A 26,247-nucleotide genomic window follows, 5' to 3' on the forward strand; every position below is an offset into this window, starting at 1 on the left:
TGACGTCATAACACTGTCTGCCCACCTTACAGAGGAGGCGCTGACGTCATAACACTGTCTGCCCACCTTACAGAGGAGGCGCTGACGTCATAATGCCGTCTGCCCACCTTACAGAGGAGGTGCTCAGTTTGAATTTCTGTTTTATCTGTTTGGCCCCTTCCTGAGTGATGTGTGCTTGACATTCTGAATATAACATGACAGCAGGAGTTGACAAATGAATGCATATTCCTGTGACTAGTCCCAGGAAGAAAATGACAAACAACTTTTCCAGAAGAGCATATTGTGCTGATTTATTATAGAATGCAGTTAAAAAAAATATCTGTGAGGTGAGCCTCTCGGCTCAAAAGCACTGGGCTAGAAACACCGGGACAGGGTGCGACGGTCTCTCCCTTGCTGGCCTCCTCCCCCTGAGCACTGTAAACAGGGTTTGGAGAACATTCAATCCATTTCTCATTGCGAACTAATGGAAAACTGAATGCCAACACATATACTCCCCAGAGGAGACCACGTTCCGAACTCCCAAAGCATGCATTGTTAATTGGCATTAGGTTATTTCCGAGTGACAAACTTTGTGATGGCATTGTAAGACCAAAATAGAAGACCTATTTACCAGACACACACACGATGACTAGAAAAGGGGAAATTCCCAGATGCTCACCGAGTGTCACGGTCCATCTGGATGGAAGGGGAAAGGCACTGTGTCCCTCTAGCAACACACGGCTACGACTTTACATGCTCCAAATTCATCCCGTTAAACACACGACAGTAATTTCTACCACATACAAGTCACAGGTAGCTCGAGACTCCTGCCCTCTATTCTCACCCAGGTGCACGACAGGTAATAAGATATGCTCTTGGCTTTATTTACAAGTTTATCTTCACGTTTCAATGGGTGAAAAACTGTCTCAACCAACAGTTCCCGAAGAGGTTTTTGGCTGAAATTCACGCACAAACCACTACGTGAGAGAAACAATGGAAACTGATGTCTGAACCCAAACGCCTAACCTACAACTTCCCTCCCGCCAAAGACACCTGGCAGCGAAACTGCTGTCCTCTCCACCGTCTAAGCTAAACTCTACACAGGAACTCAAGGTCAACATCTTTTGCAAGAAAGCACAAGTGACATGGTGCCCTGGACAGGGTGACGTGTGGCCATCACGGGTGCGACCCCATGTGTGGGTGCTGTCGCAGAGAGGGCGAGGGACCCGGGAAGGCCAGTTTGTCCGAGCTTCTCCAGTGTCCCGGATGGAAACCACAGCGGAATTCCTACACGAACAAAGGTTAGTCTTGGAACCCAGTAAAACACATGCATGAGCATCAGAACATGAGGGAGAGATGAGGACGATTTCCACAGGTGCTGGGGTTGCCCCATAACCTTTCTGCACTTCACATGTGGTGGCTTTGTGGGGTGCCTCTGCCTACCAGCGGGGGCTGGACCCAGAAATCTCTCCCTGTCCTTGGCAAAAACAGAACCTAGAAAAGAGTGAGTACAAGACACTATCATTGCCAGTCCCCTCGAGATGTCCCCAAATGTCCTTGTGTGATTTACCACAAACTCAGTGAATGGCCCAAGGCATTCCCAGGTGCCATGGACATGGACTGAGGTGCAGTATCAGAACAAGGAGATGAAACCTTGATTCTCGTCTGAGCGATATGAACTGGAATTTCTGCCACAGTGGTCACGGCTGTCACCTCCAAAGCTATGACCAGCCACCTGCACAGTAAAAGATTCCTCCCTGTGAGTAGGGTTCAGGACGCGCCATCTTGGTCTGAGAGCCAGTTCAGCTGAGGTGGATAGGCGTGTACTCTGGCCTCCTTGTCTGGATGATTTTGGGCTTGGGTCTCTTCATTCTCTCCATCTCCTCCTCCTCCTCCTCATTCTCTTGGTCACTCTCACACACGTGGACCACCACACTGGGGGTGGTGTCTGTGGCTGCATGCAGCTCATACTTCTCGCCTAGGGAAGGAAACAGCTCCATGGTAACGAGGCAATCGGTAACTAGGGAAAGTCCTTGAGCATGACATGCGGTGGCTGAGAGACCACTACAGAACTGCTCTCAGTCGGGCACTGAGGCAGGGAGGGAGAGCGTGAGTGTGTGTTGTGAGCTGACCCTTCTCCTGCCCACCCAGAGGGCCCCCATTAGCGTTGTGTGGGGAGCGCCAGCTCAGGGGAAAGACAGGCCCAAACCACTCCGGAAGCCAATGTCCTGAGCCTCCCATGCGAGGCTTCCAGCCGGGGCTCCAGAGCACACCAGAGAGGGTGGGGAGGCCCTGTGTGCACGGATGTGCACACATACGTGTGGCTGGCTGCCGTGGATCTGTCCGACCTCCTCACCCCTTCCTTAGTTTGGAGTCAGGGTTCTCTATAGTATGGGCTAGCCTCAAGCTCAGTAAGTGGCTGAGGCTGACCCTACACTTCCATTCCCCTTGCCTCTGCCTTCCAGACGCACCAGAGACGCTGTACCGCCGCGCCTGGTTTACGTGGCATCGGCGGCCAAACTCAGGGCTTCTTCACGCTGAGCAAGCGCTCCACCACCAGGGGGACATCCTCGGCCCAGCTGTCTGTCTGTCTGTCTGTCCACTCATTCATTCTCTCTTTCCTGTATCAGCTACCAGCTGGAGCGGAGAGTGCTCCCTCACTGCTGTCCTGGGCTAGCCTGAGCTTACCCAGGCTCCATCACATTCCCACTGCTCTGCTTCAGCAAGGTTGGGGTGAGCCTTGTGTCACCGAGAAAGGTGGCTGGGAAGGAAGGGTCTGGGAAGTCTGTGGAGGGAGTCTGCACTGGCTGCTGACAGGAGGCAGCATGGCGGGGCGGCTGCCGTGTGGAGTGGGGGAGATACTCGTACCCGGGGATGGCGGGGCGGCTGCCGTGTGGAGTGGGGGAGATACTCGTACCCGGGGATGGCGGGGCGGCTGCCGTGTGGAGTGGGGGAGATACTCGTACCCGGGGATGGCGGGGCGGCTGCCGTGTGGAGTGGGGGTGAGGGGAGATACTCGTACCCGGGGATGGCGGGGCGGCTGCCGTGTGGAGTGGGGGAGATACTCGTACCCGGGGATGGCGGGGCGGCTGCCGTGTGGAGTCGGGGAGATACTTATACCCGGGGATGGCGGGATGTTTCATTCCTTTGTGCCCTTTGCCTCTTCTCCTCTAAAACGGGGCAACTGAGGCAGCAACATTGCCAATTCCATGGGAGAACGTGTTCACGACATCCAGCAGCAGGCTCATGACACCCGTGCCTGACAGGTGCCCCCCAGATTTATGTTTTAAAAAGTGGAGGGTGCTGGGATGTAGATCAAACAAGGGGCGCTTGCCAGCAGATGCAAGGTCCCAGGTTTGAGCCCCATCGTTAACTGAGGTGATGCAGGGGCTTGGGGGGGCCTCCAGCTTCCTAGCGTGCGCCTCAGATGTGGAGGCAGCGGCACTCATGAAGAGGGAGGCGGCCTGGCCCCTACCCCACCCGAGAGGCTAATAAAATGCCGCTCTAACTGCAAGTGCGAAGGAGTCCCAGTTTTGAGGGGTGGCTGGGGAAGCTGAAAATGGAGACTTTTCTACAAAGTATCTCCCACTGCCCCAAGTGCAGAAGGCTCGGGACTTGAGGCTGTATTTGTGAAACCTGAAAGGGACCCAGTCCGGGTTCTCAGGGACGGACAGCTCGCCTCACCTCCTGCCTACGGAACAGGCTGGCTCCTTGTCGCAGGGCCCCTCTGCTTCCACAGTAACACCCACAGCTGCTAAACTTCCCTAATGACGCCTGCTGGGAACTGCCACGGTGAGCCATCTACTTGCTCACGCGGGCCACTTCCAGTCTTGACCTTCACGCCACAATTAGCACTAGTAACGTGATTCTCGCTTCGTACCACAGGAGGAATTTCCGTTTAGGCTGTGTTCTCCGAAATGTAATCTTTCAGCTCGAAACTGCTGAGGGACCATGAAAATAAAACCTTTTCCCCAGAGGACCATCAGATTGCTGGTCAAGGGGAAACAAGGAGCTGGGGGACTGCATTTATCCAGCTTGCTGTGTGGCAGGCCGGAGTGATGCTCGCATCTCTGCACCCTAGACCGTCCTCCGTCCCCCTCCGTCCCCCCCCCCCCCCCCCCCCGCAAGCCCTAGTACATAGGAGAGGAGCGGCTGGCATTTTACCATTCCTAACACCACATACGGAGCACTTAGCTGCCTGTGGGCCAGACACCATGCAGAGTGCTGTTTACAGGGTGATGATTTATCTATGGCCTACGGTTCCATTGGGTGAGATCCATTTCGGGCTCTGTCCTCACCACGACCCGTGACTCTCTTCCCACCCATTAGGAAAGTCGGGTATTAGTGATGACTGCAGATGAACTCTCTAGAAGGTTGATCTGTTTTCCCTTTTCAAAATCCAGTTATTCATCCCATCTGGAACAACACAGTCTGTGGCCTGGGAGTGAGCTGCACAGGTATGCTTGATCGAGTGAACACTTTGGGGACGGTGGTGTAGAAAACCCACAGGCTACCAGGGTCTCTCCTGCAGCCCTCCCAGGGAGCACAGACGCCCAGCACCAGAGGCAGCAAGTGGAAGAATGCAGCCTTCACGGAACACATCTGCAGGGGGTCATGTGAGGCACCTGGTGTCCCGACAATCTCTCCACGCCTCCCAAGCCCTTGACCACCTGAGGGCGCTGCTTACCTGGCCCCAGCTTGGAGATAGCGTATAAAAGGTCGTAATTTATGACTGGGGTGGCATCTTCCACTTGTTTCCAGCCGACGGGCGGAGAGGCGGGAGGAGAGATGAGAAACTGCTTGTCTGGATTGGGCGGAGCGAGGTGTGGACTTCCTATGTGTAATGTCTGAGGAGAGAGATTAGTTCATCGTTATGCTGAGAGGGGGCCATCAGCAGTTCACAGCAGTTCATGGGAGCCTGTGGGAGGCAGGCAAACGACAGGCCTGAGGAACCCTGAAGTGGTCTGTAAGGAGGTGGAGGGAGGCCTGCCCTCTGGTGAAATCAGCTGATGGGAGAAAGGACTTCTCGTGGCCCACAGTCTGGCACGTGGCATGGCAGAGTTCACAGTGGCTAGGAGCTGTAGAAGCATGGGGCCTCTTGCTACACGGTGCCAACCAGGAAGCAGAGGGAGCTTCAACCAGAAGTGGAGCTGGGCTCTAACCCCTCAGTGTCCACCCTGAATGATCCAATCCCTTTAGCGAGGTCCCCACTTCATAAAGGTTCCCTAACTCCCCAAAGCAGCATCACTGAGGACCCAAGCATTACATTGCATAGTCAAACCCCAACAGTGCCAATCCGGTGAGAGCCCCCTCCAGGGCTGTGAGCCTCACACTGCACAGATTACGCCTGCCCTAAACCGGCAGGAATGAAGAGACACTTAGAATAAATGACGGCGCACCTGAGGTTGGCAGGATAAAGGGCGAACCCATCCACAGTCCCCCTCAGCACCTCAGCTAAGCGAGGTTTGGGCCATCTGCTAACTGTGTCGGGGCCCATCCTCCCACCTCAGGACCGACAACCCTGTGCTGATCTGCATACAGGCTCTTCACAAAGCCAGGGCTGCTGGAAGCCATGAGAACCTGCACCAGCTGGAGACCTCTCTTGATGGGTCACTAGCCTAATCCCTGGAAAGTTTCACAGAGATCCAGTGCCCACATCCCAGTGTACCAGGGTAGCCTGCAATGGTGCCCCACTGCAAGCTCCGTGGGTGAACAAGGAGGGTCTGCTTTCCCTCATTCATGGTTCACCCTAGGAAGCTACAGGGTTGCCACCTCTGAGGTGGTTTTCACAAGCACCGGACTCCTCAGAACAGGTGAGAGCCCCAGAATTCAGGGAAGGACTCCTTTTGAGGTGAGCGCTGGCTTCCCAGTGTCTGACATCATCAGCAACAAGATGCTGTGCTGCAGAAGTGCTGGGAGGGGGGACCTGCCTCGCAGTGAACATACTCACCTGAGCAAAATATAACTTCATCTCCTTCCCCAGAAACTCAGTCTTGTGCAGCTGCAGCCTGGCGTCAGCTGCAGATAAGGGGTTGCTGAAGTTTATTCGGACTCGCTTGAAGCTCTTAAAATACTGGAAGGTGATGTCCTTGTCATACGTCCTGAAGAGGGATTCAAATTTGGCCTGAAAAAACACAATATCAATAAAAGGGTTTAAAATTCACCTACTTGTATCCCTAGTCTTTGCCCTCCTTGGTGAAGAAATGAGTTACCAGTCATTTTAAGGACTCCAAATGTCCGTGTGTGTGTGTGTGAGAGAGAGAGAAGCCTGCTTCTTCCAAGAGACTCTGCTGCCTGTCTGTTTTGGTGCTGGGATTAGGGGTTGGGAGGCCTTGCCCATGGCTAAGCATGTGCTCCACCATGAGACTACTTCAGAAGGGCAGAAGACAGGGTTTATTAAAATGAATTCATTTAACCAGCAAGACATCTATCACTCCTTTTGAAAGCAGGATAAGCTAGCTGGGCGCTGGTGGCGCACGCCTTTAATCCCAGCACTTGGGAGGCAGAGCCAGGCGGATCCCTGTGAGTTCAAGGCCAGCCTGGTCTACAGAGTGAGATCCAGGACAGGCACCAAAATTACACAGAGAAAGCCTGTCTTGGAAAAAAACAAAACAAAAAGTAGGATAAGCGTTTTCCAAGGAGGTCAGTCATTATCCGGATCCTGATAGTCCCATGACCCTCTGCTGTCCAGCCAACTCCATCCAGAGTGGATATTGTGTTCTTCGAATGTTTCTTTATGGCTCAAAATCCTGCAGCAAATTTGAAGGAGGGGGACTTCTTTTAAAAGGGAAGAACAGAGGAACGGTGACCTTAAAAAGAAAGTCTTACTCCTCTGTAAAGGAAGCTCTTTGTGGACTCCCACTGTGGGTTTATCTCAGTCTGTTACTTTTTAACTTTCTGGAAGAATACTGGTTTAAAGTGTAATGTGGCTGAAATCGGCCGTCTGCATGCCGGCTCTGCTGTCATGCAGGCACACGCCTCACTCTGGTGTGGTAAGGGCTGCTGAGAATTAGCAAATGCCATGAGCTGTTAGCCTGCGTGGAAAGCCCAAATTCTGGGATTACAAGCTTGGCTCTCGGCTGCTGGAAAAACCTCATCAGCCTCCCAGGAAAGGCCGGGGAGCCCCACCCTTTCCTACAGCAGTGTGTGGGGATGGGGCTGCACCTCCCAGGGACTCCAGAAGATTCTGGAGTTTTTAGAAGCTAAGTGGTTTTTGAGTTCCTGTCTACATGCTAAACACTCAGGGCAGTTTGTGGGGACTTCTGAAGGCCGTGGTGAGAAGGCAGCTGACAGAGATCCTGGGTTCTGAGCAGCGCTCACTTCTGCACAAGAGGGCACAGGGCTTGTTTACAAGCCTACCCTGGAAACACGGAGGGACGCACAGACGGGAGTCTAGAGGCCCCGTGCCTGTTCCAGGTGGGGCACAGCAGAAATGCAGCCTCTTCTCTCCGAGGCAGGTGGCCAGGGGAGCCCAGATGTCTCCCCAGCGTGCTCTCTGTACATTCCCTGGCTTTTCACCAGCTGAGGAGCGTTTCTGTGACTTTCCCACTACAGGCGCGGTACAGAGGTGGACATGGAGCAGAGCAGAGCTGACACTGGACCTGGATCTCCCCAGCTGGGCGACTCCTCTCCTGCATCTCTCTTAGGCACTGAGCAAGTTTCTGGCATGAGGATATCTTGGTAAAGCTGAGATTTCGCATGACCTCATCAACAGGCACTGTGACTAACTGTAGTTTTAAAGTTATGATTCAGGATTTGGGAAAGATGACTTGGTGAATATTTTTAGAATGCAAGTCAGGGCTCTGAACCAGAGCACCAGAGAACACACATTATTGCTAAATCCACAGCACCACGCACTATGAAATAATCTCATTTGTTCTAATAGCCGATACCCAGCTGCTGCACTTGTTGAATAGGAGCTCTACTTAATTAAGAAACAATGAAATGATTTCACTTATCAGGCTAATATTCAGCACATCAAGTCCGTGGTCCCTATGAATAGAATGTGTTTTACAATCAATCGAGAAGCTCTGTCCCAGTTTTTCAAACATTCTACACAATTGGCTGACTATGATTAAACCCTCTACGCGTCCCAATATGGCTTGAACATAAAGCCCCACACAAACACCATCCCCACCAACAGAACACATTCAATATCCATTCATATGATTCTTTAGACTCAATCGATAGTAACTGATGGGGAAAAAAACTCTTATGATTTTTCCAAATAGAGAAGAAAAGTAAAGTGATTAAGACGACTAATTATCTCCATGAGAGCTGCTATCTCATCCCACGCTGAGTTTTACCATGTGGTATGCCTGCACTTTTCTCCAGTCGGAGGCTGGAGGCAGACCATTACTGCAAATGCGCGCAGTCCATTCACAGTGTTTACCTCCCACGGGGAAATCAGGTTATTTGGAACTCCAGGGGCAGGAGCTGGCAGCAGCCTCCCTCCAGAGTTCACAGGAGCCGAGTGTGGCCACACACAAGGTCCACACCTCCCGTGCATACGGAACCCCGGAGCGTTCAAAGCTCGACCCAGCTCCCTCCCCCAGTTAATTCTTCAGGCAACCGCTTCTGATTTTCAAGATTCTAGATACTTCGGTAGTTACCTGATAAACCCCACGAGAGAGCCACCCACCCCTGAGTATTTCGGCTAATTGTCCCAGTTAGCGGCGTGCTTGGAAAATGCTCAGAAAATCACGGGGCGCCAGAAGCCTTACCCTGGTTTCACTTTCGCTGAAGACATCACCGTTTGCCACACAGGCAATCAGGGAGCTAAAATTGTAGTTAAAGTCCCTAAAATGCATTCTGCTTTCTTGGGGGGGCAGACGCTAACAACTCACTCACGCAGTCAAGCCCCAGGCTGGAGGTTCCTTTGCAAGAGACAGACCACGGGTCCTTTCTCCAGCCGGGGCTTATAAAGCGCCTCCTCCGAGGGCCAGCCCCCTGGGGGTGGGGAGGGCTGGCTTCCAGAACCTCCTGTTTGGACAGCAAATTCCTGAGTCAAGTCCGGCATGCTCGCAGGCAGACAGGGACAAAGTGTAAGTTTCTACTGGAAAGAGGTGACGTCAACACCTTAGTCATTTTCCCTATGCTAATTAGCTCTGCTCGGAGGGTGGAAAAGGCCGCCGGCAGAGGTTTGCTGAGCCTCAGGCTTCACCACCCTTCTTGCGGCATAGTTCCCACTGGTAGTAATTCCACTCAGCCGCCCGGACAACACGCTTCTGGGGCTGAACGGGCCCGGCTTAGGATGGAAAATGTTACAGAAGAGAAGGGACCGAGGTCTGCGCCAGCAAACAGCAATTAGCCTCCAGGGAGTCGCGAGGCTTTGAGAGACCTGGAAACCCCAGCTGTGAGGAGTTGCTAGTCCTGAAAAACCTCAATGGATGTCTCTTGCTGGGCATCAGAGAAACATTTTGAAATCTGTCTTGGTCAGTGAGTTCTGTTTTTTAAGAAAAAAAGTAGGGTTTGTTTTGAAACGCTGGGCTTCGAGACAGGGTTTCTCTGTGTAGTTTTGGTGCCTGTCCTGGAACTCGCTCTGTAGACCAGGCTGGTCTCGAACTCACAGAGATCCGCCTGGCTCTGCCTCCCTGAGTGCTGGGATTAAAGGCATGTGCACCACCAACTGCCTGGCTTAAAGCGCAGTGATTCTACCCCTCCCCCAGGTGGACTTTATTGGATAAATGTCTCCCAGTTCCCAGTGGGATGGCAGGAAGGGTGCCCAGGATTCTCCTTTGAAACGCTTCCTTACTGGGCTGGAGGGCCAGGGATGGGCAACATCACATGTTTCTAAAGGGCTCAAGGAATGCCCTAGGAGAATGAGGAGGGTAGGACACAAGCCCTCAAGTCCGACAGAGACGCTGGGCTCTGAGACTGAGAGGAAGGCCTGTTCGACAACCACATACTTTTTCTTTTTATCATAAAAGGGCGGAAGCTATGGGAAGAATGCAGGAAGAATCCAGGCCTAACCGACAAGCGTGTCTCAGCAGCCTCTGCGCCCACGGGTGTGGGTGCTTGCTGCAGACCACCGGGCACCCAGAGGGCCCCAACTCCTCCTCCTAACTACCAGCCTTGGAGGATCAGTCCTTCCCACTTCCCAGCCTCATTAAAGTATTGACGCCTTCTCTAGGTGCTGTGCAGAGTCAGCCTTCGAAAGTCCAGAAGTTAGGCCGTACTGAAAGCTTTGTTCAAAGCACTATTAAAGTCAGTAATTACGGAGAAGATATGCAACCGGAACAAACAGGGCATTTATCCCTCCACAGAAAAAAAGAAAAGAAAAGAAAAAAAAAAAAGCCAAGGCTCCTCCGATGAACGAGTGTTGCTTAATTTCAAAGCCCGGAGCCTCGCTGCCAACTCTGGGGTTATGTAAGAAACCAGTTACGGTGTTTGCTTTGCCAAATCACCCAGGGCTGCCAGCCCCAAAAGACTTAGATCCATTTATTCTAAAAATGTTTGCAACACTGAGGGGTAGGTGCGTGTCAAGACCAGGGGAAATGGCGCCTTTGGGTGCTGCGTGGGGAGTCATGGTCTGCGTCGCCGTGTATCACACCCCACTCCTCCAAGGAGCCCCGGACGAGGCTGCTCCCCCTTAGCTAACCCCCACACTTCCTCCTTTTGTCTTCTCCGGAAGCCCACCGTGGCAAAGTTAAAGGGGTCAGAGGAGGAGAAGCAGCCTGATTTCGTGTGTGCGAGCATCCATGTGTGTTCGCACATGTGCACACAGGCTAGAGAGCAACCTTGGATGTTGTTTCTCAGGAAACAGACACCGGCCTGGAGCCTGCCAAGGGGGTCAGGATCTGCCTGTCCCCACTTCTTCAGTGCCAGGATGCACCCACCCTCACCCCCAGATTGTTCACATGGGGTTCTCAGGACCAAAGGTAGTGCAAGGTGAGCACTCTCCCTCCGGAGGTGCCTCCTCAGCCCGTCATCCTGTCTTCTTGTAAATCACGACCCGGGTTAAGTGTTGTGGGCAGAGCCGGGCCATTCTTGTCCGTCTGAGACAATGGAGCTGGCTCACTGAAATGGACAATTTTGATTTCATTATGTCAATGAAGATGGGGGGGATAAAGTTCGCCAAGGTAGAAGAATATTGCTCAACTCTTTCTCACAGAGGTGACACATCTTCCACGAGGCTGTCCCTGGAGCCGCACAAAACATGTCATTCTGTTCCTGTGTCTGAACGGATTGGCTTTGTCTAAATCAAATTTCACTCAGTGAATGTGAGACTTGCAGTTGCCGTTCAGAATAGGGGGGCTGCTTCAGGTGACAGCTGGCATTTTGCAGGGAGACTGGAACAGGGTGCCATCCAGAGATGGCAATGAGATCCCTGGTCACACAGTGTTCTAGAACCGTGGCCTAAGGCGGAGAGTGCACCTAGGATCTGTCAGCAGAGAAGGTGTCCTTGGCTGCAGCTCCAGGGACGAGGGGCTGACTGGAGGGCTTCTCTGTCACCGGGGAGCCTGGCTCCTTAGGAGCACTGAGGTACCTCCTGTTAAAGGGTGCAGAGCCCGGGGCGGGGGGGGGGGGGTTCTGGAGCACTCATCTCTGTGGAGACAGCACCCCTTCATATCCACGTCACTTCCCTGCATGCTGTCTCTTCCACATGAACCCAGATTCTAACTAAAGCTCCCATAGGGAAAGGAAAATCACCCTTTAGGTCATGACATGTCCTTACCAAGAAGAAAACTGGTCAGCACTTTATTTATTTGTGTTTGTTGTGGTGATCTATTGTGTACCCCAATAAAGCTTGCCTGAGGGTCAGAGGACAGAGCCCGCCAGTAGATTAGACATAGAGGTCAGACAGTGGTGGCGTACTCGGAAGGCAGAGATCCGTCTGGATCTCTGTGAGTTCAAGGCCACACTAGAAACAGGGCCAGGCAGTGGTGGCACACACCTTTAATCCTATCACTCGGAAGGCAAAGATCTGTCTGGATCTCTGTGAGTTCAAGGCCACACTAGAAACAGGGCCAAGCAGTGGTGGCACACACCTTTGTTTGTTTGTTTGAGACAGGGTGTCTCTGTGTAGTCCTGGCTGTTCTGGACCTCACTTGGTAGATCAGGCTGTCCCAGAACTCAGAGATCTGCCTGTCTCAGCCTCCAGAGTTGCTGGGATTAAAGGCGTGTGGCACCATTGTCTGGCCATTTTTGAGACAGATAACACTTATATTTTTAAAGGCGAACATTCTTGCTTGAATGTCCCCTGTGGTTTGGGAGACAGCTGCCTTCTTTTGAGACAGGATCTCAGGTATCCCAGGCTGGTTTCAAAGCTCTGATCCCCCTGCTTTTACTTCCAGAGTGCCAAGATTACCGGTATGCTCCACTATATCTGGTTTATGTGGGGCTAGGACTGAACCCTGGGCTTCCTTCGTGACCGGCAAACACTGTACAAAAGACCCCCCCCACCACCACCACGGGAAGCTGCACCACCGATCTTTATTTGCTAGTTAAGGGGGAGGCATGGAGGGCAGCAGTGCTTGCTGCAAAGGTCGTCATTGAAAAGCACATGAAAAGCTGCGCTCAGAACAGGAAACCTGAAGCCAGGCGCTAAAGGAGCAACAGCCACTTCAGTCACCCAAAGCGCTAAGCTGTGAGCATTCTTCCACGGAACCATGGGAGCCCGGAAGGAGCCTCTCCAGCTTGCCTTGCCCTAGGCGGGCCTGCTCAGGCCAGCGGCTTCTGTGAGGGTGAATCGCTGTTCAGTGAAGTCCATCCCTCCCCTCAGAGAACTGTAGAGCATGGCGCCGGGTTGGGGGGAGCAGAACTCCCGCTGTGAGAACCGCCAGGGACGGGAGGCCTCACCATACTGATGCAGGGAGGCACCGCAGTTCATATAGGGCTGTGGTAGGGGCCTCTTTCATAAGATCCCATGTACGTATTTTATATGTAACATCCCTGGCAGGCGGAGAATCTTTCCTTAAGAGACTGAAAGGTCTTGGGAGTGGGGCTCACGGGGGATTCTGAGGCTGACTGTCACCGTGGCAAGTTTATTAAAGGTATCAGACAGCACGGAGAGGGATGGGGTCTCCGAGGAGTCTGCAGCCTGACTCTGCTTCTCCACCAGGAGAAAGGAAGTGGGAAATCAGGGCACCTGAAGTCTGTTAGCTGGAGACTCAGGTAGTGCTCTTGGTAGGATGCCTGCTGGCATCCCAGAGACGGGGGAGGCGAGGGCGGGGGGGGGGGGGGGGGGGGGGAGGCGAGGGGGGCTGCAGCCATGTGACTGAGCTGCAGTCTGGGCTGGGTTCTAACAGACCACCACTCCCTTTCTTTAGACTTCTTGATGACATGCACGTGAAAGTGAGGAACTCTTGTTTCCGGTTTTAATTGTTTTAATTTATGTGTAGTGTGTGTGTGTACCAGGTGAATGGTGTCCACAGAAGCCAGAAAAGAGCCCACTGGATCTCCTGGGACCGGAGTTACAGACGGTTGTGAGCTGCCACGTGGGGGCTGGGATTTAAACCCAGGTTCTCCGCAAGAGCAGCCAGTGCTCTTAACCATCTAGTCCCTCCCCAGCCTCTTGTTTTGGCATCTTTAAAAGGAATTTCTATTTTGGGTCACTTTTAGGAGCAATCAGGGACCGGGGCACAGTGAGCACACGTGGACTCGGGGATGTATTGTTCTTAGTGTTGTTTTATTACTGGTGAAAACTTGCTTGGTCAAAGGGAAAGAGAACTGTTTTGCATTTGGGGCTAATAAAGGCGTTCTACAGACTGTTTACGCCAGCGCCAAAGGTGATGGGGACAACTGTGCTCCGTGTTCACACTGTTGAGAGTTTAGTAGGGTGAAGGTCATGGTCAGTTGAAGCTTAAAGCGAATATGAAAATTATAACCAGAATATTCTAATGAGAAGGCAGAAGAGGAAGAGGAGGGAGGAGAGGGGAGAAAAGAAAGGGAGGAAGGGAGAAGGCAGAGGAGGAGGAGGGAGAGAAAGATGAAGAGAGGAGAGTGGGGGAGGGGGAGGAGGGTAGGGAAGGGTGGAGGAGGAGAGGGAGGGGGTGAAGAGGGAGGAAGGGGAGGGGGGAGAGGAAAGGGAAGTGGGGGGAGATCACCCAACCCTCAAGTATGGAGGAAGACCATGCTTTTCTTCCCAAGGCGGGAGGTTGCGGCTCACGGACCTTCCGCCTCTTGCTAGCTACATTCCTCGTGTGCTCGGAATCTGATTAGCCCGTTTCCTCATTACCGCAATCTTTCCAGGGCACATAAAGATCACCTTCCTTCTGTTACTTCTTGGAAAAGCACCCTTGCAAATTTAAGATGAAGAAACAGCCTCGGGCAGATGAGAGCGTCCCTAACCACCTGGCGACCATCACCCAGGATTAAGGGAGGCAGCACTGATTGAGCCATCACTAGCCTGAGCTGCTGCCGGCAGCCGCCCCTGTTGGATCACTTGCTTTAATGCCCACTTTTAGCTTCAGCTCTGATCCAGTCCTCACCCAAAGACAGATGCTGGCCCCTCGCACAAAACCTGGGCTGCTGCCTGTGGGGTCTGACCCCGCAGGGTCACTCGCCTGGCTGGCTTCATCCAGGGGCCAAAGGGCTTTCACGACCCTCTGCCCAATCTTTCCAGCAAGTTTTCCTCTTCACCTCCAAAGTGTGATCCCTGCTTTCTGGTGGTGCCACACTCCTGAAACGTCTGCCTTTCCCAGGCAGCAGCTCACCCAACTCATGCTGAGGACTGAGAAAACCTTCCGGAAGTTTCCTCCAGGTAGCTGGCAGACATGGCACTGAGACCCGGTGCAGAGAATGAAAAGGGGAGCTGATCCTGGAGGAGGAGGAGAGAGGCAGAGCTGGACAGCAGACAGACAGGCCAGCTCCAGGGATGGGGCAGCGCAGTGGCAGGAATGTCTGCCTGCTGTACAGCAAGTCCTGGGGTTGGCCCAGCACTGCACACCCTAGCAGGACGCATCCTGTGATCCCAGCACTGCACACCCTAGCAGGACGCATCCTGTGATCCCAGCACTGCATAGACCAGCACGATGCATCCTGTAATCCCAGCACTTGGAAGGAGGAGGCTGGAGGAGAAGAAACTCAAGGTCGGGTATAGAGATGACTCAGAGGTTAAGAGCACAGGTTGCTCTTCCAGAGGACCTGAGTTCAATTCCCAGTACCCACATGGCAGTTCATAACTGTCTATAACTGTAATTCCAGGGGATCTGGAACCCTCACACAGATACACATGTAGGCAAAGCACTAATGCATATAAAAAAAGAAGAAGAAGAAGCTGGGCAGTGGTGGTGCACGTCTTTAATCTCGGCACTTTGGAGGCAGAGGCAGGCAGATCTCTGTGAGTTCGAGGCCAGCCTGGGCTACAGAGTGAGTTCCAGGACAGCCAGGGCTACACAGAGAAACCCTATTTCAAAAAACCAAAAAAAAAAAAAAAAAAAAAAAAAAGAAGAAAGAAAGAAAGAAATTATTTCAAGGTTATTTTTGAGATCCAGACTGTCTGAAAAAAGAAAACAGCAATAATAAAACCCCTTAAATCTAGTCCCCAATAGCCGTGGTAAGAAGCATCCCGTCTATACCCAAGCTCAGAGTCAGGGAGGCAGCTCAGAAGTAGGGTTTGGTCTTGCTGCCGGGACCTGCACTGGCTGCTCTTCCAGAGGACCCAGGTTCAATTCCCAGCACCCACATGGCAGCTCACAATTGTCTGTGACTCCAGTTCCAGGGGATCTGACACCTCACACAGACATGCAGGCAAAATACCAATGCACAAAAAAATAAAAAACCCTGTGATCAGCCATCTGCTAGAGCCAGGCACTATTGGGTGGGGTGCTGGGAGCAGAGGCAGGACAGCTTTGCCACCCCAGGCTCACACTGTCCTGTCTGCAGAGCGTGTGTCCCCCACCTCCGACAGCAGTTCTTTAGATGTCTTTACTTATTTCTGTAGACCATTCGCAGGCATGCCACTCTCTGAGATGACTTGCCAGGCACCTGGATAACGTTCTCTTCTCACTCCTGAAACCTCACGGTCAGTTCCTGGGAATCACAGGGCTGACATGGTTATGAGGACAGCCTCGGCTACACTCAAGTGTGCAGAGACCACTACTGGCTTCAACAGCAATTGCTAGTAAGAAGTGATTTTGCCATTTGGAGGTGAAATGTCCCCACAGGCTCGTGTGTTTAGACAGTGGCACTGTTCTGGAGGCTACGGAACCATGAGGAGGTGAGAGACGAAGCTTCACAGGCTACTGAGGGGGTCTTTGGGGGTTACAGCCCCCCTCTCCTCTAGGTCGAGCTCTCTGCGTCCTGTGTCACTGACCAAGCCAGGGGTCCAGCCGCCATGCTTTCTCTGACCCCATGGACTATGCGCTCTAATCCCCAAGCCCCGCCCCGGCCCCACCCTTCCGGTTGCTTCTGTCAGGCATTCCATAACGGCAGTGAGGAAAGGCATGAACAAAGGCCGTAACCGGAGAGACAGTGGCTGAGAATCAGAACCTTAGCATTTATGGGTCCCTACAGATTAGCTTGTGATGAACAGATGCATTGGGGGAGGGTTGAAGGGAGTTCCAGGATGAGATATTTTCAAGATTTATTTCAAGTGGGTGAGTGTTTTATCTGTACAAATGTAAATATACCATTACATATGTGCCCAGTGTCCGTGGAGGCCAGAGGAGGGCATCCCCGGGAACTGGAGTTGCTAATGGTCATAAGTCATCATACGGTGCTGTGGAACATGGATCCTATCTAAGAGCAGCAAGCGCTCTTAACTGCTGAGCCATCTCTCCAGTCCCCAAGGATTTTTAAAGATACGTTAAAAAAAAAAAAATCTTGGGAAGACAGTATTTTAAACTGTTTATGTAAAGATGTAGGACATATTTGATCAATCACCTTATATTGAAAATAACTATAAAAACCATTCAACCTGGTTTTATCTTTTTAAGAAATATCTTAGGATGAGCCAACATTCTGAGAAATTGTCATGGAGGCTCTATATTGCCCTCACCCGATATGGGAGGGCGATTTTTGGTACCTACAGTGATCAACTTTGTCAGCTGCTGAGGTGGCGGTGGCGGCAAGGGGCGGGAGGAGGGAAGGGGCAGGCCCAGGTAGATGGAGAGAGCTACACTGTGCCTGGCCCCCATGGACACCTTTTTGAACCTGTGGGGAGTCCCAAGGATGGATACCTTTCCCTGGAGCAGGAGGGGTGCTCAGGGGTGAGTACAGTGGTTCCCCTCAGCTCAAGTGGTCCCTAAAGATGGCAACGGCTGAAGGCAGCTGGTGGGGCAATCTTCATTCTGAAGAGTCAATGTCCCAGGTACCAACCGACCAAAAAGGCATGAGTTCAAGGAGATAGAAAGTTTCACCGTTAATCACCTGAAAGTTCTGACACACAGAGCATTGTTTGAACCACAAGAAAGCAGACAGATCCCTCAGACAGGTCATCAGCTCATCTACCGAGGTAAATAACTTGAAAGGAAGTGGAGAAAGGGAGTGTGAACTTTTAGTAATGTCCACTGAAACCCTCAGACTGACCAACAACTCACTCCTAGGAGCTTAGTTTAAGAAAATTCTCATGGCAGTGGACTAAGATGTAAATGTGCCTTTTGGGGCACATGAATATCTATCTAGCTAATGACCAGACAATAAAAAATTAAAAAATGCTAAAATGTATTTTAAAAAAAGATGCTAAATCCATTGAATAAAGAACAAAGACATTTAGGAAGGGCATGAACATGTTTAATATAAAAAGATGCTAACACTTACTGTCAATCATTAGTGTTAATAATAATTATTAATAGTACTATTGGGACAATTTTGGTGAAGAAAAAGAACATAGTAAATAGAAATAATTAGGAAGATTGATGTGTTTTCTCATGGCTTATTGTATTCACAAAATTTCTACAATGCATATTGATTACTTTTTGAATAACAAAAAAGCCCCCCCCCATTCTCCCACTTGATGCTATATCTTGATGGTCAAGGTTAACAGATACACTACATAAAGTTCAAGGCTAGAAAACTGCTTTGGTATTGGGGCCATTAATTTATATTGCATTTATTAGTCAAATTCCTCACCTTGGTGATTTCTTTTAGTCTTGTATGTGTGCACATGGGTATATAGGCATGTGTGTGTAGGCCAGAGAAAAAATCCCAGCTGTAGTTAGTTTCTCAGGAGTGTTATCCACCTTGTTTTCATGAGACAAGGTCTCTTTCATTGGCCTGCAATTCACTAGGTAGGTTTGGCTGGCCGGTCAGGGAGCCCCAGAAGTTCACCTGTCTCTGCCTCCCCTTTCCACCAGTGCTAGAATTACAAAGACACATTACCATACCCAGCTTCCTGTAAGTGGTTTCTGGGAGTCCAACCCAGGTCCTCATGCCTGCAAGGCACTCTACTGACTGAGCTATTACCCCAGCCCAAGTCTGGTGTTTTTAATATACTGATATTTTGTACTGTCAGTCATTGATTTTTTTGAATCCTTTTTTAAACCAAAATTTTACCAAAACTATTTATTTGACTTAAAACAAACAAACAAACAAACAAACAAACAAAAAAACCTGTTCTACAAACCATCTTTAGTGAAATACCTAATTAATGAGTTGTGCTAGCTGAAGTGTTTGCGGTACAATCAGGGCATCCATGTGCCAGGGGACAGTCATTTGATTGTCCTGTGATGTGTTGCAGGTGGCTGGGCCAACCTCTGCATTAGTGTGAGCAGACCTTAGAGCACAGAACGTTCTCCTGACTCCGGTGTGAGGCCGGCAGTGAGAACCCAACACCCACTGGGAGGTCTCCTGTGTGGACATTGCACTTGGATCCTTGCTCACCTGCTTCCACTTCTCTAGAGCTCTGGGATCATGCCAGACATGCATCCCCCCCCACCCCCCTGCCATGGCCCCTTCCGTGGAATCACCCTTCTAACGACACTGGAATGTTACTCAACAAACTTTCCCCATTACAGTGCTAATGATAACAGCTGTTTAATGTGCAAGGCCTTCTAAGAGGACTTCTATTTAATCAGCAAATTCTGGAGATCAAAGTCTCAACACCAAAGGAATGTATTGCTAAAGGGAAAATTCCAGGCAAGAAGTTAGTTACAGGGAAAAACTCTCAGGACCCACAAAGGCCTGGACCTACATCAGTCAGGCTTTCAAGTCTCAAAGAAAATGATGAATTGTCCATCCAGCTATCACTTATTATAGATCTGTTTTGTGTTCTAGTTTGCTTTTTTTGTTGCTGTGATAAATGCCATGACCAAAAGCAACTTGGGGAGGAAAGGGTTTATTCCAGGTCAAAATCTATCACTGCGGGAAATGAAGACAGGAACTCAAGCAGAAACTGAAGCAGAAACCATGGAGGAACGTTGCTTGCTGGCTCCCGCTCAGCCAGAATCCTTACGAAGCCCAGGCTCACTTCCATAGGGATGGTGCCGCCCACAGTGGGCTGAGCCCTCCCACATCAGCCATTAATCAAGACAGTCTTCCACAGACATGACCACAGGCCAAATCTTGTTCATACAATTCTTCAGTTGAGGTTCCCTCGTCCCAGGTGGCTCCAGGTTGTGTCAAGTTGACACTAAAACGAAGGAGCACACCATGCTAGGGCCAAAGGACTCCATCAGTCATCTTGTAAAGGAACCCCAGATTCTTAGCTCTTACCACATTACGATCGAGTTCCTCCACTAAACCAAGGGCAGACAAAGCTACATTCCCCAGAGCACTAAACTCCCTCGCAAGTATTTGCTGAAGGGTACACAGCACCCAGTACGGGCTTTCCCTGGAGACCTGTATGGGAGGAAGGCACAGTTACTCCTTCCAAAACTTCCCAGCCAAATCAGTCAAGACAAACAAACCAAACCTCAGCCATTACCAAGGGTGTAGTACAGTCCTGAACCGTCTACCAGGGGCTCTGAAAACCTACGGCACAATTCTTGGCCACACAGGAGCTTACCACTGCAGCTTGGAGACGGGACTGACGGCGAGGGCTGGGGAAACAGCTCAGGTGGTGAGGTTCTTGCTTTGCAAGCATGACGATTGGAGTTCAATCCCCCACTTCATTCATTTGGAACCCTTTGAGTTTGGCAGTCTTGGATGGTTGTGGCTTGTCCACTTCATTCATTTGGAGCCCTTTGAGTTTGGCAGTCTTGGATGGTTGTGGCTAAGTGGGAATACCTCACTTAAGTCTGGATTATGTTAGGGCATCCTATCTCTGCATACTTTATTTTCAAAGAAAAAACCCCACACAGGTGGCCACACTTAATATTTCGGTAAGAATATCAACATAAATAAATGAATATATTAGATAAATCTTTTATTAGGCCATATGCTGGAATCTGGGGCTGGAGAACAGTGTACACAAGATGGGGATAGATGCAAAGCTGCAGGCCCCTGTGATAAAGATCATCTCTGCAGTCATGGGGTAGATGCAAAGCTGCATGCCCCTGTGATAAAGATCATCTCTGCAATCATGGGGTAGATGCAAAGCTGCAGGCCCCTGTGATAAAGATCATCTCTGCAGTCATGGGATAGATGCAAAGCTGCAGGCCCCTGTGATAAAGATCATCTCTGCAGTCATGGGATAGATGCAAAGCTGCAGGCCCCTGTGATAAAGATCATCTCTGCAGTCATGGGGTAGATGCAAAGCTGCAGGCCCCTGTGATAAAGATCATCTCTGCAGTCATGGGATAGATGCAAAGCTGCAGGCCCCTGTGATAAAGATCATCTCTGCAATCATGGGGTAGGTGCAAAACTGCAGGCCCCTGTGATGAAGATCATCTCTGCAAACACAATTTCAAAAGTCAGCAGCAACACCATCCCTCATTTCACATGGTCCTGTAGGTCAGTGCCATTCCCTCATCAAGAGGTAGTGTGCCTCCTGTCCTACAATGGGGGGCATTGTATCAGTGCTTCAGCGGACACTGGACGGGAAGCATTCTTTGATGCTGACTTTAAAGATGGACGTGTCGGGGGCAAGGAATGTAGTAAGTGCTATTAGGCACAGGGAAGCCTTCGGCAAGGAGGATCTGACCACGCTGGGAGGCAGAGGCCCTCCACAGACTGACGGCAGTGCAGCCCAGCCACGACCCTGCCTCTAGCCTCTGAGAACCAGAGCACCCAGTGAGCATGCTTGGTCCCAACCTCCAGCCTTGTCAGACACCTGTGGTGCAAACCACACGTCTGCTGTCATTTGTTCCACAGCAACAGAAAACAGACACATCTGTTTACTGAGTCGGAAACTGTTTAACAAGCCTTCCAGGTGACTAGGATTGTGCAAGCTGGAATACCACTAGTATGGATAATGGGCCCACCTGGTATAATTCTGGCCAAACTGGATTTGTTTGCTCACATACATACTTAGATTGACCACTGGACATCCTGAAAACGCCAGACTAGCCCCTCTGGACATTCCTAAACAGATGTGAGAAGTGACAAGCCCACCTATGGTTTCCATGTGCTTTCAGGAGAAAATCCAGTCTCTGGACATGAGCTACCTACCGCCAGCTACCTCTCAGCTCCGGTCCGGTGTCCCCTGTGTCTAGACTATCCTGGATCACTGAGGCTCCCCCGAGGCTGTCTTCATGTCTGGTGCCCTGAATCCAGGTCTCCTCCACAAGAGCATCTCCCTTATCTTTTCCTGGCTCGTTCCTACTTTAATAGAAAGTTAAACAGCTCACCTCTTCTTGGAAAGCCTGCCCTGGATGCCTCCTATGGGTGAGCCCTCTGTTGGCCCTCCTTTTTTTCTGGCTCAGAGGACAATGACAACGGATCTTTTTTGTTTTTTGTTTTTGTTTTTTTCGAGACAGGGTTTCTCTGTGTAGTTTTGGAGCCTTTCCTGGAACTTGCTCTGTAGACCAGGCTGGCCTCGAACTCACAGAGATCCACCTGCTCTGCCTCCTGAGTGCTGGGATTAAAGGTGTGCGCCACCACCACTCGGCCCAGGTTTATCTTTTTAACGACCCAGGTTGCCCATGAGACTCCCCAGGGTCAGGCAAACAAACTTGACCCATGCTTTCACAGCTAGGCCAGTTCTAGGCAGCCAGGAGATGGCTCCCTGACTATCTGTTGACAGAATGCCTGGATGAATGATCAGTTCAGAGAGCTGTAAACTCCCAAATACTGACCTGAAAAGAAGAAATGGGTTTAAAAGACATTTGATGCCTTACCACCAAACACACTGGAGAACGGCTGAGATGGAAAGGTTTGCGTTTTATATCCTTCACAATTTTCAAATTAAGGGGGGAAATCCCTGATCTGTTTTAAATGACCGTAGTGGGTTCTGACTTGGGACGACATAAGGCTTCCCCTGCTCCTTCCATCAGTGGGAGGGGCCTGCTGACCCTGAGAGGGCAGCAACCGCGCACCCACTTCGGCTGGAGTCACAGTCCGCATGGGGAGCCACCCCGTAAGTCCTTGGGAACAGTAAGCACCTGGAGTGGCAGGGAAGAGGTACCAAAGCTCCTGTGGGCAGAGGAGGGAGGGCCCTGGCTGGCCCACAGCAGAGCCATGGGATGCAGGACACGAACCTCAAGGTCTGTCCTGAAGCTCAGGAAGTTGGTCAGAGAGGACTTTTGTTGCATGGCATCCTGGGTCTCTGGGACTTGCTCTAGCACTTGACGGCGACACCCTGGGTGCGGGCTGGATAGGCAGGCCTTCTACAGTTCAGCGTCACACAGGCTTCCAAAGGGACGCATCCCCGTGGGAAACTAAAGCACCTTGCAGAATCAAGGCCAAGTCACAAAGTCAGCTCCAGCTCTGGCTCCGGCTCCCTTCCCCCACCCCAGGGTCAGTACCACCTCAGGTGGGTTTCTGGCTGAGTGGGCCATTCTGGAGGGTCGCGCACGTTGTCTCTCAAAGCTCCGTCAGAAAACCCACCGTCTGCTCACAGAAGGTGGACTGCTCCCACACTAAAGGCCATTGCAGAAAGGGGGCAGTGAGTGGTGGGCTCTGCAGCGGAAGGGGCAGGCACCAAGGCATGCTTGGTGTGTGTGCCTGAGGAGAAGGAAGCCAGGCAGCTCACGGGGTAGGAAGGCCCAGTGTCCTAATATGCTGAGCCCTGTTTTCACTCAGCGTTTCTCAACAGAAGACATTTGGGATGAAACAGTATCTCTTTGTGTGGCCCTGTGTGGCCTTCCCCCCACATCCCCAGCATTTCCCCCACGGCCCCTTCTCCTGATTGTCCTCAAGACCAGCCACTGTCCTCTATTTGTTCCCGAAATTGCGAAGCCTTCCAGAGATTGCCAGATCTCCCTGGGAGGGCAGCCTTAGAGAATAGTAACGCTGGGATCTAAAATTAAGCAGGTTGCCCTAACATTCCAAGAATAGCCCCAGCACACCCAATGCACTCCTTTAACGTCGTATTCGACAGGAAAGAATGACCTCTTTTAATCTAGAACACCTTGGAAATGTGCCATTTCAAACAGGTCCCAGGCAGATCCTCACACTGGCCACAACTCAAAAGTGGGTTGGCGCGTGCAGGCGGAAACGCTGGAAGGCTTCCGGGGATCCGGAGTGAAACGCCTCACACATACAAAATGCTCTTTGGCCAACTGAAGGATGCTAACAGGAGGGGACTTACTAAGTAAAAGGGAGTGAGAAAAAACACGTTGGTGATTCAGAAAATGATTCAAGGGCTGGGAATGGGGCTCGCCTTGTAGAGTGACTGCCTAGCGTGAAGGAAGTTCAAGGCCAATCTCAGCTACAAGGGGGTTCAAGGCTAGCCTAGGCTAGTAAGATTCTGTCTCAAAAACAAAACAAAACCAAACAAAAAACCAACAGATTTAAGATCGTTTCAGGCCAAATGGTTTTTTCTTTGTTGTTGTTTTTTCCTGCTTCATTAAAGAAAACCCCACTTCATAACAGCTTTTTACTCCGGCCTATTCCTAAGCCAAGAACCAGTTACACTCTGGATCTAAGAGGAAATGACGCTGAAAAATTGATCTTATGGTATGATGACAGTTTCTTCCTTATTTGAAAAAAATAAGGAAGTTAGTTTAAAAAAGCTAGAAACTTTGTTTCAAACTAAGTAGGCTCTAACTGACATTTGCTGCTATAATTAAATTACTGGAAACCCCCAAATGCTAGAGTATCAACATCCCTCCTGTTTATTCTAGAACTCAATGGAAAAAACAAATGCTTACATGAAGACCTCCTGCAATTCAAAAGTCAACCACCCTTGTCTTTGCAGCCTGAAAACCCAGGCAGCCCTGTCCAGTACCATTACGCACGCAGTTAACTACAGCTCAGAGTGAAGCTGGGAGCCACAGACAGCAGCCTGCAGACCAGGAACTCAATAGGAGGAAGCAGGTTTAGAATAGCAATGGGTGCCCCCCACGCCACCCCGAAATATTTCACAAGAAATGTTTGATTCCATTTCAGATGTGGAAAGAGAGCATGTTTTTCCCACCAAGACTGGAAACAGGAAAGGTCAGGGGCCGTAACCTATGACCATGTCCTATCTGGAAACTGGAGACAGCGGAGCCAGTGACTAGTCAGGAAGGCATGACTTAGGAGAAGTGACTGAGCAATGGGGGTGTACCTGATGAGGAAACTCAGCTCAAATGCTGTGGCGGGTCTGTATGCAGGAGAGAGAGTCACACAGTATACAAGACGGTGAGTTTTGTAGGGCTTCTTCTTCTTGTTGTTTTCACAAAGGGAGCTAGGGTGAAGGCTTACTGGCTAAAGTATCTGTCATACATGCAGGAGTCCCCAGGACCCCCCTAAAGCTACTACAGTAGTGCCTGTCTGGAATCACAGCTCTCCTGTGTGAGACCGGAGGCAGAGGCAGGAGGACCCCTGGAAGCTGATGGCCAGCTAACCTGGAGGTCCACAGTGGTGAAGTGGGGGACTGTCTCCAACAAGGTGGAAGGCAAGTCCCGCCCCCAAGGCTGTCCTGTGACTTCTACTCATGTTGTATGGTATGTGCACACCTGCCCTTATATATGCGTGTGCACGTTTGCACACGCATGCACGTTTGCACACGCATGCACGCACGCAAAGATAAAGCAACAACATTCTCACTTAAGGACACAAAGCGCCATGGGACAGCAGCTGCTACCATGAACAGAATCACGTACAGAGGAACTGGCCAGGGACTCCCACCATACAGGCTCCGACAGTGACCTCGGTCAAACCAGAACAAGAGTCTCCACCAGAGCCAGAGCCTCTTGAGGCTGGAGCTTCCCTGTGGCCTGCTGCTCCTCTCCAGCACGGATGACCACTCTCCTCTCTCACGTGCTCCCTGGGAACACACCACAGGAGTCAGCCTATGACACAGCACGGGAGTCAGCCTACGACACAGGTAGGTAAATGAGCCAGACTGATTTCCCCACTGCTGTGGAATGGACTGTCTTCCACCATTATAGCCATTGGTGGAAGGGACTGTGGCAGATGAGGTCCTGTAGATGGGAATAGCTGCTCATAGGAAAAGACCAGGGAACCTCCTCCCTCCCCTCCCCTCCCCTTCCCTCCCCTCCCCCGCCCCTCTCTCTGTACCATGTGAGTGTCTGTAAAGCAGGGCGAAGCCCTCCCCAGGAACCAGCTGTGCCCTTGGCCAGTCTACCAGGGTGATGGGAAATGCAAGTCTTCTGCGTTAAGCCACCCAATCCGTGGCAGTTTGTGATAGCCTGAGCTAAGATGCCCTCAGGCACTCAGCTTTGGAACCAGGTTTTAACAGTCTATGGACTCGAGTCCAGGTTCCTGACTCACTGGGAGGCAATGATTAAGACAATCAATGTCTCCTTTTAATTACGGCACACTTTTTGCTTTCAAACCAACACAGGACACTGGTTTGCAAAGCTGGCTGTATGCTGGATGAGTGAAGAATTGGTCCCCTAGTCAAACGGCAATTCTTTCCAATAGTCAAACCTCAACTCTCTCCAACATCTGTCTCAGCTGAGACTGCTAAAGGGGCTTTTCCCTCTCCCCTTGGGGAAGCGCGATAACAATGTGAAGCAGCTTCTGAACAGGTTAAAGGTTCCTGAAACACAAGCATGGTACTCTTAACGGCTTTACTGAGTTATAATGTATACGACATTATAATAAGTCAATATAACATTTATGATGATATAGTATAGTCAATATAATGTATATGATATTATAGTATAGTCAACATCTTCAGAACTGAGATATAACTGACATATTGCTTGAGATCATGAATAATGTTTTTACAGTTGTTTTTGTGTGTGGTGTGTGTGGTGCAGGCATGTGATTGTATGGATTCACACCTGTGCACACACATATGGTGATGAGAGAATGACATCATGTGTCTTCTCTATTATATTCCACCTTACTCCCTTGAGACAGTATCTCTCAATGAACCGGAAGCTAAACGCT

The 26,247-nt window shown here is 50.8% G+C and overlaps 1 protein-coding gene and 1 long non-coding RNA gene across 4 annotated transcripts in view; one reads left to right on the plus strand and one right to left on the minus strand.

Moving 5' to 3' along the window:
• Window positions 1-263: 263 nt before the first annotated feature.
• The window catches only part of Rcan1 (regulator of calcineurin 1), a 79,690-nt gene continuing 53,706 nt past the window's right edge, over window positions 264-26,247 (minus strand). For 2 of the 3 annotated variants that reach the window (XM_042259560.2, XM_076549223.1), the window contains exons 2-4: window positions 5,930-6,103; window positions 4,667-4,826; window positions 264-1,957 (exon numbers count right to left, since the gene is read on the minus strand). In XM_042259560.2, coding sequence (XP_042115494.2) covers window positions 1,782-1,957; window positions 4,667-4,826; window positions 5,930-6,103 — 510 coding nt within the window. In that variant the 3' untranslated portion in view covers window positions 264-1,781. Of the gene's footprint in view, window positions 1,958-4,666; window positions 4,827-5,929; window positions 6,104-8,702; window positions 9,000-26,247 lie in introns of those variants that run through there. The other variant, XM_006983566.4, reaches the window with a different exon arrangement.
• LOC121821791 (uncharacterized) lies at window positions 16,365-25,167 on the plus strand. Its single transcript, XR_013043875.1, has 4 exons — window positions 16,365-16,520; window positions 24,292-24,525; window positions 24,616-24,830; window positions 24,939-25,167. It is a non-coding gene; the product is annotated as an uncharacterized LOC121821791 (long non-coding RNA).

Source organism: Peromyscus maniculatus, chromosome 12 (assembly GCF_049852395.1).
Source record: "Peromyscus maniculatus bairdii isolate BWxNUB_F1_BW_parent chromosome 12, HU_Pman_BW_mat_3.1, whole genome shotgun sequence".
NCBI lineage: Eukaryota > Metazoa > Chordata > Mammalia > Rodentia > Cricetidae > Peromyscus > Peromyscus maniculatus.